Source organism: Sorghum bicolor, chromosome 10, assembly GCF_000003195.3.
Source record: "Sorghum bicolor cultivar BTx623 chromosome 10, Sorghum_bicolor_NCBIv3, whole genome shotgun sequence".
NCBI lineage: Eukaryota > Viridiplantae > Streptophyta > Magnoliopsida > Poales > Poaceae > Sorghum > Sorghum bicolor.
In genome coordinates, this window is record NC_012879.2 from 8845793 (window position 1) to 8858983 (window position 13191).

General features: G+C 43.2%; 2 protein-coding genes across 2 annotated transcripts; one reads left to right on the forward strand and one right to left on the reverse strand.

Moving 5' to 3' along the window:
- Positions 4931 to 11036, forward strand: LOC8065549 (putative pentatricopeptide repeat-containing protein At5g13230, mitochondrial). Its single transcript, XM_002436727.2, has 3 exons — positions 4931 to 8194; positions 8863 to 8986; positions 10161 to 11036. The coding sequence occupies exon 1, from the start codon at positions 5053 to 5055 to the stop codon at positions 7528 to 7530; it is 2478 nt and encodes an 825-aa protein (XP_002436772.1). The 5' UTR covers positions 4931 to 5052; the 3' UTR covers positions 7531 to 8194; positions 8863 to 8986; positions 10161 to 11036.
- On the reverse strand, positions 10060 to 11029 carry LOC8058631. The gene has a single exon (XM_002438085.2). It carries the CDS (start codon positions 10918 to 10920, stop codon positions 10144 to 10146), a length of 777 nt encoding a protein of 258 aa, XP_002438130.1. The 5' UTR covers positions 10921 to 11029; the 3' UTR covers positions 10060 to 10143.

Consider the following 13191-nt stretch of genomic DNA (forward strand, 5'->3'; position numbering starts at 1 on the left):
TAGCTCGTGATCCATCAAGTGGGTGTATCGCCACAACGAGGACGTAGCTTGGTGGCAACCAAGTGAACCTCGGTAAAAATCACCGTGTCAACATTATCTACTCTTCTCGGTGGTTTGCATTCACTATACACGAGCTTGTATTTACTTTCTTTATATACTTGTGCTTGTGTAGTTGCTTTTGTAATTAGTTAAGCTTGTGTAGCTTGCTAGTTACCTTCTTGCTTGTGTAGCTAAAAGTAGTTCCCCTTGCGTGGCTAATTCAGTTTGTGTAACCTTGTTAGTCACTTTGCTTAGTTTGTGTAGCTAAGTAAGTTGCGCTCTCTAATTTGGCATTAGTTGCCTTGTTATTGAGCTTGCTAGTGAGCTTAGGCTTTGTGCGCTTTGCCTCACTAGTTTGTGTAGGAGCTTCCCCGGTTTGCAAAGTACTAGTTGCATAGGTTTGTGTGACCTTGCTCCTAGAATTGTATAGGCGAGCTCTTGCTAAGGTAGCACCTTGCTTACTTGTTTAGAATCTTTTCAAGGTGCTAGAGAACTTAGATAGAGGGGTGTAGTCTTGGCTAGACCGATAGTTTTAATTCCACATTTGTTTCGGTTAGCCGGAGCGATAAGTTTTAGAAAGGACTATTCACCCCCCCTCTAGTCCGCCATCTCGACCCTTCAACGGCTGCTGGTATAGGGAGTTATGGTGTTATATTTGTGACAATTTGAGTTGGAGAGTATTTTGTTTTGTTTTTTTAATAAAGCCACCTGTATTTCGAAACTATAAAGTATACATATACGTCTAAAGATTCGATGTGACGGGGAATCCGAAAAGTTTTGCAAAATTTTTGGGAAACTAAACAAGGCCATGGTGGATACGAGGGTAGTTTGATAAGTAAAAAACACACGAAAAAAAATAATTTGCTCTTTAATATTAGATATAGCTATAACTATTGATAGAGATATAGATATAGATAAATGTAGGACAGACTCATAGTTTGTGAGCCACAAAAGAGGTGTATAGTGCTGGTACATATCTTACCTTAAGGTGCATTTCCTGTGTTCGTGTAGCATTAGCACACCCAAATACCAAACGAATGATTAGCGCTTGTTCCGTTCCATGCCCCGCCGCTGAACGCCTGAACTGAACGTATCACAAGCACCCCGCCTTCTCGATGACACGTCGGACCCACGTTACGAGCACCCACACATGTCAAAACAACAAGCAGGACTGCAGGCAGTGCTAGACACGAACTTGTGTGGCCGTACCCTTTTCTTCATTTCCGTCCGAGCTCAGTCAGTGGGCCCGCGACGAACCTTTTCTCCGCCCCGATCCGTCCGGCGCCCGGCCGTCCACCTCCTCCGTCCGGTGCGGTGCACCGCGTCGACCATTTTCTCCCGCGGCCTCGGTCCCAGCACATCGACGTCCAACCAATGGCGAGGCCTCCCGCGGCTGGCACGCCCGTTGGTTGGAGTTGGAGCTCGATCGGCACCACCACGGCACAGTTGTTGGCCGCGGCTGATGCATGGGACCGGGGCTGCCGCGTTTCGACCGGTCCGATCGCGCCGGCCGCCCGAGTCACTGTGACGCTCGCCTCGCGGCGGCGCCGCGCCTACCCTAAAGTCGTTACCGTCCTCGTGACGTGGCCCTCGATCTGTCTCCTCCCGCGGAGTCTTGACGACACTGTGGACGATTGTGGTCACTGGCCCGACGCTCCAGCGGTTAGCGTGATCGATCTGCCGACTACCGCTGTGAATTGGCCTGGCCCGCACCCATCTTCAGGCCTTGTTTAGTTTTAAAAAAAATTTAGGAAATCAACACTGTAGCAATTTCGTTTATATTTGACAAATATTATCCAATTATAAACTAACTAAACTCAAAAAAATTATCTTATTAATTCCGACCAAACTGTGCAATTAGTTTTTATTTTTATCTATATTTAATACTTTATGCATACGTCTAAAGATTCGATATGACGAAAAATCTAAAAAAATTTGCAAAATTTTTTAGGAACTAAACAAGACCTTAGTCATCAAATCAAATCTTACGGCACATAAGCCTATTTAGTTCAGGTTTAATTTGCAAGACGAATCTTTTAAACCTACTTATAATCTATAATTTAAATAATAATTACCAAATACAAATGAAAGTATTACCGTGTCTAAATCTAAAAAAAATACTAGATTTAAACAAGGCCTTAATCATCAAATCCTCTGCGCTTTTTTTTCTCTCTCTTCGGCCGTTCGGCGTCGGGAATTCGGGGACTCCGACTAGCCTTTTCCGTTAGCGTGGGGTGTGGGTGTGCGGGAGTGGAGCCAATGAGCCGTGGATCGCGAGCAGCGCCCGTCCCGCCGTCCGTGCTGCCTGTAAAGCGCAAAGGCTGTTCTGTTTTTCGGGGACGCTGCTGGTGCCCGTCGCTGCGATGGACGACGGATATATATCGTGGTGGTGGGCGACCGCTTTTTTTTTTTTTCCCTGCAGATTTCCGCTATCTGGCCACTGCGTGGTGCAAGTGAGTGGAATCATGCTGTCCGCTGGTTTGCACGGTTGGCTCTGGATCGTGCTCGCACGAGCGCGCCAAACCGCCAACCATGCATGATGGTTTATGGATCCATCGTTTGGAACTTTCGATTCGCCCACCTAAATTTTTTTCGTCCATCCTATCGAATCTTTGAACACATACATGGAACATTAAACGTACATAAAAAATAAACTAATTACACAGTTTGATTGAAAAACGTGAGACGAATCTTTTAAACCTAGTTACTCCATAATTAGCCTTAAGTGCTACAGTAACTCACATGTGCTAATAATAGATTAATTATACTTAATAGATTTGTCTTGTAGTTTTCTGATGAGCTATGTAATTTGTTTTTTTATTAGTTTTTAAAAACCCCTCCCGACATCCTTCCGACACATCCGATGTGACATCTAAAAAAATTTCATCTCCAATCTAAACAGGACCATTATCCGGTGATGCGCCGATGGCAGGGCCCTAAGCTGCCTGCCGCGCCGGCGTCGTAGGCCTCGTGCTCGTGGTTCGGGCTCCAACACTAGTTCATTGCTGCTCACTCCTCAGCCACGCTGGGCCGATGCCCTATAATTTGACTTTCAGTACGTACAAATACGGTGAAAAGAGCTTCAAACGTCTTATATAGTCTTATAATTTAGAATGACGAAAAAAGTACATAACAAATTTAAAGAAATCTAAGTAACTAAGACTAATCTAACTATATTAATTTATAATCTAAGATATCTTTTTACTATATGCGTACTTGTTGCGATACGCTACGCAATAGTATAACGACTACAGTGCACTACCCTTTACATCCTCAAGTTGTAGTGTGTCGATAATGCTAAAAATAATATTAATTAAAATTTTTGCATATATGCAAGCCACTGCTCACCCTACCAAATTATACAAGGTTTAACGTTCAATTTTCCTTAAGGATAATAAAACTTGGTCAACGTAATGGGTGTTGAATATGCTCTTGTAAGTGCTGACAGTGCCTCATCCGAGCTTTTTCTATTTGATGTCTTGGAATTCAAGCATATCTTCTATGATATTCAATAGTACTCCTTGGTCTTTTATGAGGTGTTGATCACTTGATCTTCAGGTTTTATTTGTCCAAACCATCCTTGCATCTAAATGAACTAAAATCTTATATACTAGCAGACAATATTAGTCCATTTTGATCATGCTGTCATTCAGTGACCAAAACCACATATGGCACATATGCTAGGTGCCATTTTCCTTATAGATGGGACCCTATCCTCTGCTAACTTTTTGTTCCTAGTGAACGAATTGAGACACCAATTTAGGGTTTACTAATGATAGAAATAAGTTATTGAGACTAATATGTGTTTTGCATAATTTATTTACATTGATTGGTCATATTGATGAGGTCCATGTCCACATAAGTATGAATGCAAAGAATAATCATGAAAGGTAAGGATTTTATATAGATTTTAAGCGCGTACTTGGTGTCAGGATGCACTTAGAAGTAGAATATGTCTTTGTTCTCCTCGAGCCATTGAATGCATCTAGACCTTAGTGTGGCAAAAATAGGTTTTTGATGATCGATGAATACAAGTATTTGTGACTAACATGTACAAGAATAGTGAGATGGAATGTTGACTGACTTGGTGGTTTAGAGTTGGTGCCTATGAGGGACTAAAGCTATACGTTGAGAGGAGGCGACATGTAGGATGAAGTCAAGGAGGAGGCTTGGCCACGACCTTGTTGATGAGTCGATTATCCTAAGGTTGCAAACCACAACAATATATACTAGAATCACTATCTCTCTCTCTTCTTTATTTTTCACTTATGCTCTTTGATAGACTACATATTTTAGTGGCATTCAGTTAGAAGGACTGAACCTAAGGGCTTCTCGATCCAGTGGCAAGGCAAAAACGACTCACGATCCTAGCTGGACCACGATGAATCAAATTCATACAAGTGCACTAATCGACTCAATGAAGGAGAGAGAAGAAGTTGGCTCATATTCTTACATCGGCTCGTCATGATTAAAAAAAGTCTGAGAGAGACACCAAGAGAGACTAGAGACTGAGACGCTTTGCATGATGTTTTTTATTCGTGTACACACGGCTGCTTGCACGAGAAATTGACCCATCACTAGAGAAAGCAAGAGTCGAATTAAACCGAATCTGCCAGCCATTTAGCAGTGTTTTTCTTTCACAATAAATCAGTCATAGTACTTTCTGCCATGGCTTATCAACCTTGTACACATAGTTTGTAGACTTGATTGAGTTTAAACTCCGATCTTGTGTAATATTATTTTTTAACAATTTTTTTACCTAAAATCATCTAAATATATAAAAGTACACGCAATAACCAAAATATCATGTTTGAATATTTTAAAAAGATGTAAAAATTGAATTAGGTATGAAGAAAGGGAAAATTTTCCCGTATTCTTTTTTTTAAAACAAATTTTCCCGTCAAGCGAAGTCGAATCTCGCTCCAGCGCCTGTGCCAAAACGGCCACCCAAGAGAAGTCGAATCCCGTTCTCAGGCCCCAGCTTCAAAATCCTGGCTCCACCGCTGCCGCCGGATGATCCCCAGCCGCTGCCGCCGCCTCCTGCCAACCTTCTCACAACCCAATGTCCCGCTCCGCCGTAACCTGGCCGCCAACGCAGCGCTGCAGTGGCTGGACGACGAGCTCGCGTCGCTCGCGCTCCCCAAGCTCGACTCCTACGCGTGCGCAAGGCTCCTGCAGCGCTGCATCGCTCGTGGTGACGCCCGCGCCGGCCGCGCCGTGCACGCGCGTGTCGTGCAGCGCGGAGGAGTGGCGCAGCTGGACACCTTCTGCGCCAACGTCCTCCTCAACCTCTACGCGAAGCTCGGCCCACTGGCCGCCGCGCGTAGGCTGTTCGACGGAATGCCGGAGCGGAACATGGTGTCCTTCGTCACGCTCGTGCAGGGCTACGCTCTGCGTGGGGGGTTTGAGGAGGCCGCGGGGCTGTTCCGAAGGCTGCAGAGGGAAGGCCACGAGGTGAACCATTTCGTGCTCACCACGATCCTGAAGGTGCTGGTCGCTATGGATGCTCCTGGGCTTACCTGCTGCATCCACGCCTGTGCATGCAAGTTGGGCCACGACAGGAACGCCTTTGTTGGGTCATCGCTGATTGATGCCTACTCGCTTTGTGGGGCTGTCAGTCATGCGAGGTGCGTGTTCGATGGGATCATCTGGAAGGATGCTGTCACTTGGACGGCCATGGTTTCTTGCTATTCTGAGAATGACATACCAGAGGATGCGCTTAATACTTTCTCCAAAATGAGGATGGCAGGTGCCAAGCCTAATCCGTTTGTGCTTACCAGTGTGCTCAAAGCTGCAGTTTGCCTGTCATCTGCTGTGCTAGGCAAGGGCATCCATGGTTGCGCAGTCAAAACACTTTGTGATACTGAACCTCATGTTGGTGGCGCCTTGCTTGACATGTATGCCAAATGTGGATACATTGAGGATGCCCGCACTGTTTTTGAGATTATTCCCCATGACGATGTCATACTCTGGAGCTTTCTGATATCCCGTTATGCTCAGAGCTATCAGAATGAACAGGCATTTGAGATGTTCCTCAGAATGATGCGGTCTTCTGTTGTGCCAAATGAGTTTAGTTTGTCCGGTGTTCTGCAGGCTTGTGCTAATGTCGCCTTTTTGGATCTGGGCCAGCAAATTCATAACCTTGTTATAAAGTTAGGCTATGAGTCTGAACTATTTGTTGGCAATGCACTAATGGATGTGTATGCGAAATGCAGAAATATGGAAAATTCACTTGAGATCTTCAGGTCATTACGGGATGCCAATGAGGTGAGCTGGAACACAATTATTGTTGGCTACTGTCAGTCTGGTTTTGCAGAAGATGCTTTGAGTGTGTTCCAGGAAATGCGTGCTGCGCATGTGCTCTCAACTCAAGTTACGTTCTCCAGTGTGCTCCGGGCTTGTGCAAATACAGCATCCATCAAACATACTGTCCAAATTCACAGCTTGATTGAGAAATCCACATTCAATAATGACACAATTGTTTGCAATTCACTGATTGATACATATGCCAAGTGTGGATGCATTAGGGACGCTCTGAAGGTATTTGAATCTATAATACAATGTGATGTAGTTTCATGGAATGCCATAATCTCAGGATATGCTCTCCATGGACGAGCCACAGATGCTCTGGAACTTTTCAACAGGATGAATAAAAGTGATACAAAGCCAAATGATGTCACTTTTGTTGCTCTTCTGTCCGTCTGCGGTAGCACAGGCTTAGTCAATCAAGGACTCTCTCTGTTTAACTCTATGACGATGGACCATAGAATCAAACCATCTATGGATCATTACACTTGCATTGTTAGGCTTCTGGGACGTGCTGGCCGTCTAAATGATGCTTTAAAGTTTATTGGGGATATTCCTTCAACACCATCTCCTATGGTTTGGCGAGCTTTGCTTAGCTCATGTGTAGTTCATAAGAATGTAGCTCTGGGAAAATTTTCAGCAGAGAAGGTGCTTGAGATTGAACCACAGGACGAGACAACCTATGTATTACTGTCAAATATGTATGCTGCAGCCGGAATTTTGGATCAAGTTGCTCTTTTGAGGAAATCAATGAGAAACATAGGTGTAAAGAAAGAGGTTGGTCTTAGTTGGGTTGAGATCAAGGGGGAAGTTCATGCCTTTTCAGTGGGATCAGCAGATCATCCAGATATGCGGATAATAAATGCAATGCTGGAATGGCTAAACCTGAAGGCTAGTAGGGAAGGTTATGTTCCAGACATAAATGTAGTATTGCATGACGTGGATGAGGAAGAAAAAGCTCGCATGCTATGGGTCCATAGTGAGAGGCTGGCTTTAGCATATGGCCTTTCTATGACACCTCCTGGCCATCCAATACGGATAATGAAGAATTTGCGTTCCTGCTTGGACTGCCATACCGTGTTTAAGGTTATATCTAAAATAGTTCAACGGGAAATCGTCGTTAGAGATATCAATCGCTTTCACCATTTTGATGAAGGAATATGCTCCTGTGGTGATTATTGGTGATGTTCTATCATTCATTGGTTTATTTGAACATAGGATAGCATATCCTATATAGTGCTACCAGTACAATTTTGTAGGAAAGCTTCTTTCCATGACAAGATCTCCAAAATATACATGCATACTTGATTTTCTGGATGAACTATTCTGAAGATGATATGTTGCTTGATCTGAAGAGTACTGCTGCTGATGTCCTGTTTGGCAAAAAGTGGTGGAGACCATGTCTTGGCAATAGCACTGGAGCTCGCTACCAGTGCAGCTCCCATGCCTCCGCCACCTGTCTTTGCTCCCATCGCTGACTCCTACTATCTCTGGCCCCACCACAGCCTCTGCAGTCTCTGGACCCACCGCTGCTTGCAGATCCATCCTGGATTTTTGATTCGCTGCAGTGACCATCACTGTGGCATTAAGGACGACGAGGCTGAGTTAACAATGCTGCTGTGATACTTGCAATGGGGGAGCTTAATGAGCGGTTAATAAATCATCTGGGCTATTACATCTGCAGTTATGCATAGGGATACATTTAGAGTAGCTCTCAGCTAATGATATGCTGTTTCTTTCTGCTATAACGGTATAACCATAAGTTGCTGTTGCTGCTTTAATTTTTGAGGTTCAAAGAAGTCCAATGGCTGAGACTACAAGGGAGGCAGTTCGTAAACTGGAACTTGAGGTAGTGTCTTTCACTCGATGCCATTTCTCTTCTGTCTTAGATTTTGAACTCATACAAATATTCTATGGTAACTGACCTTATTCGCTACTCCATTAGAGCACAGGAGAATCATGAAATGTAATGTCTCCCTATCATGTAGCCAGAGAAACAAAAATATTCGGGCAGTTTTAGTTTTGGAGATACCTGGATATCTGAGAATATTGCATAAGAATTAATTAACGTCTTTAGTGTAGTTCTCCTGTCAGAAATTGATCATGATCTAACCTAATACTATTACTATATCATATGATCGTCGTGAATGCACTGCTCGCATTATATTGGCCCTTTTTATGTGCTAGAGCCTGGAATATAGTTGGCTTTAAGGACAGTGATATTGAAGTCGTCTGGGTGATGGATCAATTAAAAGCTATTTCACAGCACTGTCAAATGCACTAAGCACTACTGTATATGTGAGCTACCATCAGGAGTTTGTTGTGTTAAAAGAATCAACTGTTTCTGAATGCTGGACAGAATCTCTCTCTCTTTTTTTTTTAGAAACATGACAGAATCTATTCAGGCTTCTCCAGCTTTATCATTTCCTTTTACCACCTCACCGCAGCCTCACTTAACTAATCTGCAGTTTCATGCCTTACCTATATTTATTTTAACGATCTGTTGTTTCAAATTAGGCCTTATGATATGTTGTTTATCATGAAGATGATGGTGCCTCACTAGATAATGGAACTGCCTTTAATGGTGCTTAGCTTGGAGCCTGTTGATGGCAACAAAATGGTTCTACATGATTGTGCAAAGGTATTCTCGACTGTTGTCTGTCATTATTGTTAAGTATTTTGATCACTTACACTATGGTGGCCATGTGGTTCTGCGACCTTGGCAGCAACACTGCTGCACCTCTTAGTCCCTACCTCAAGCTCTTCGTAAGTGGAGCTAATAAATCCTATAATATTTTTAGAGTTATAGGGCCAAGTCCCTGCCTTAACCAAGACAAAAAACGTTTTACAGCATCTAGATAGATGGACCACATCTTACCGTCTAGAAAAGAAAACATAAACAGTTTAGAACCCAACTAGAAACATTTCACGAAACCAGAACCCAGCCTCGCTCACATCTCCCAGGATACCCATAGCCTTGAAGGATGCACCTCTTCTGCTTCGGCCGGCAGGAAGTTGTCTTTCCAGTTTGTAGCGTTCTGAAATAAGAAGCTTCTCCCTGTGTTCTATTGCATCAGCAAGTAAATCTTGCTGGGCTTGCTGCAATTCTTCTCAGGCCTTGTTTAGTTCACCACAAAAACCAAAAACTTTTCAAGATTCTCCATCACATCGAATCTTGCGACACATGCATGGAGCACTAAATATAAACGAAAATAAAAACTAATTGCACAGTTTACATGTAAATCGTGAGATGAATCTTTTAAGCCTAGTTACTCCATGATTGGACAATATTTATCAAATAAAAACGAAAATGCTACAGTCCTGAAAACCAAAAAAATTTGGGAACTAAACAAGGCCTCAGTTTGGCAAGTTTAGAGTTGAACTCTGAATGTTGGTCCGGTGGGCAGAGTACCAATCACCCCAGTCCTGAGCCATGACTGCAATTTTCAGAAGCAAGGACTTCAAATCGTTTCATGTACTCCTGAAAAAACAAACCGTTCCTTAGTTTCCAAAGCTCCCACCGGGCTGCAGCAGAGAAGATATTAGCAACTACAAGCTTTTTGACGTTCGCCGTGACATGTGGTTGACATTTTCAATTAGAAGAACAAGTAAACATATTCCACACACCATCTTGTCGCTACATGTTCCATTCCTTGCATCTTTAATTACTGCACCTACTAATCATATAGGAAAAGAATGATACAACAAAATATGTATTTATATACGTGCAAGGAATTCGTGTCATTTCTAACTATATATATGTCCAGTTTTACATCTGAACTTTTTGAGTGACTGGCTTCATGCCTTTTTGCCAGGAGTTGTATCGTTGTATCCAATGCCCTTCCGTTTTGTTGGGAAGATCATGTAGACAAAGCTTGATAGGAAGGCCATCCCTAGAGGCAGGTTCTTGAGAAGCTCGCTGGTGTTGTTGCTAGCGTTGGGGAAGAAGCACCTCTGGAGGCCAGCGTCGCTGAACGCCACGGTGAGGAACACCACGGCAGCAACGACGGCGTGCACGTAGTCCAGCGGCTGAAGGCGCAGTTTCTGGAGCTCGCCGAGCGCCCACTCCCGCTCCTCCTCCTCGCCCGAGAAGTTGAAGACGTTGAACCCGTGCGGCGTCGCCACGCCGTAGTAGAGCTTGCTGTCTCGGCCGACGACGCTGTCGGTGAAGGAGAAGAGGAGGGAGAAGGCGGCGAGGACGGCGACCAGCGTGGCCGTGAGCCACTTGTTGGCGGGAAGGCACGTCCCATGGTTGGTGTTGGTGAAGGACGGGGACAGCGCCTGGTACGCCAGCACCGTGCCCGTCGGAAGGAGCTGTGCCAGGTTCGCCGCGCTTGACATCACCTTGTCCGCCGCTGTCCGGTTGGCTGCCATGGTTGTAGAGCCGTCATCCGCACCCTTTGGCATCGCCGGCGGTACTCTGTCGTCGTTGGTCTGAGATGTCATCTGGATCACGGTGACCGAAGGAGGAAGAGATGCCATTAATGTACTCTTACTACGTAACATGTGTGCTGGGTCTAGGTGTAGTACTTCTCTGGACTCTGGAATCTGGATCGCGCGTGTGGTCTTGTTCATTCGTGCGGGAGAGTTGATGTTTATTATAGGTGAATCCTTGTGGAAGTTTGGCGCGTTGATTTGTCTGCTACTCACATATGTTCAAGAATGAATGGACATGCAGGAACTTTCTGCTACTACTGGTCAACCGGCCCTAACTTGAAATCTGCTTGAATACGATATCTGTGCTAGGCGAGATCTTTCCTTGGAATTACCTCATGACAATAAATTTTACAAGATGTTTTTAAGTAAATTTATACATACACACACAATTCTTCAATATAGCAATTTTAATATTTCGAGTGTCATGGTTCCCATCTGAAATGATTGCTTATAACATTGTAGTCATTAATTAAAAGTGTAGCCTGCTAGGGCCTGTAATGTTTTTAGTAAAAAAAAAAATTGAACAAATGTACAATAAACACTAGAGTTGAACGTAACATGTGAATAAAAAGAACAGCAACTACCAATAAGATCAAAAGTGGAAAGCTAACATACACAAGTGCTTATATAACTTGTCTTTTAACTAAATATGTATCATGCTAGAGAAAAAATCCTAAATATTTTGACTAGATGTCCACAGTGGAGCCTCCATGTTAATTGTTATGGGATATGCCAAAAAAAAACAAGATAAATTATAGGAATTCTCACAAAAAATCAGAAAATATACGACCATTTATACTATGATTGTACTTTATTTAAAAGTGCAGCTTATGACATGAAATATTTATTTTTCATAAAATCCAAAGGAGTTAACAAAGATACATTAAGCACAAGGGTGTAAACTTAAATTAATGAGAGAAAAATCCGTATCAATTGATAAGATCCAAATTGAAAATATCAAAATCTAGATTGGTGCCGCCGTTTGTTATGTCTCCTAATAAGATTCTAGCGCATACAAAAGCACAGGTTAATGGACTAGTTCTAACAAAACATAACAGGATACAAACTATATAGAATCATTACCGCTTAATTCAACATTTCTAACGAACTGAAGTCAGAAATAGTCATAAGTACTACTAATAAGTCATTAACTCATTTCCTTTTTGAAATTGACGTCGTCGCAATGGCACTACGTGGCTTTCAATTGCTCGATTCTATCAGCTACTAGTATAATATAGCGATGTGGAAACGAAAGGTAAAAATAAGGAAGCGTCGTACGTTGTGAACACTTGAAAGCAAGGTTGTGGTGTGGACTTGTGGCTAGCACGAGGCCAGCGGCCCATCGTCACCTTTGACTGGATCCTTCCTCGCCGCGCGCCACCGTCTCCGACGTCTTCGGAAAGGCTCCACGGTCGTCGCAGGTCACCATTGAAGGACGCGTGCGTGTACACCGCCGAGTACTACTACTACTACCGAGTTTTCTTTGGTCCAAGCCTCCTGCACTGAACGGCTGGCCACACCACACGCACCACGCGCACGTACGTTGGTTGACTAGTTATCAGTTTACTAGTAAGTACTCCCTCACTTGTGGGACAAGAGTGTATTGCATTTGAGATGTGTCTTTGAGAAGCAAAAAAAAAATATTTAAATAAAGTTATGGAAGAAAAAAATAATTAAGTGTTTACCATATTTTTTTATAAAAAAACTTAGATTATACTCTTTAATCATACGGATAGGATTAGATTTTAATAAATTAGAAAGTTATAAGTAAAAAGGTACATGTGTCTATTGTTCTCTCTCTTATTTTATCTTAACATACTGTATTGCATTGCAGGATGGAGGTCTTGCTTGACTGATAAGGCATGGTTGAAAGTACTGTTCGTTGACTTTTTGTAAAAGAAAAATATTGCTGAATGACCGACAATTTTACTACAGTTGGACCGATCGAGAAAGGTTGAGTTGACTGAATCCATCGATGCCGACGTTGGGCATTGGATTGGGAGAACCTGCACGGAAACAACGAAGCTCCTCCAAGGTCCGATTTTTTTCCCTCCAATTTCGCTGCATTGTTTCATCTGAAAGTCACGGTTTTTCAGCTTTTTCGATGTTGCGATTGGTTGCACGCACTGATCGCTACCTGTTTTGTCGTCAGCTACCTGGGATATATATGACGATCGGTATGTGCAATTGTGCATCTGTGCGGCTGCTCAATACTCCATGCCAAACGATTTGACGTCAGTTTTTGAGTAACGGAGAATCCTTTCATGTTAAAAAATAAATTTCCATTTCAAACTATTGTTTATTTCTTTATTATTTATTACTGCATATGATCTCGCAGCATGACGTGCGCTGAAATAAAAAGGCTTGTCACACGTGTAGACACTGGTCTCACTGTAACGTGCATGAGCA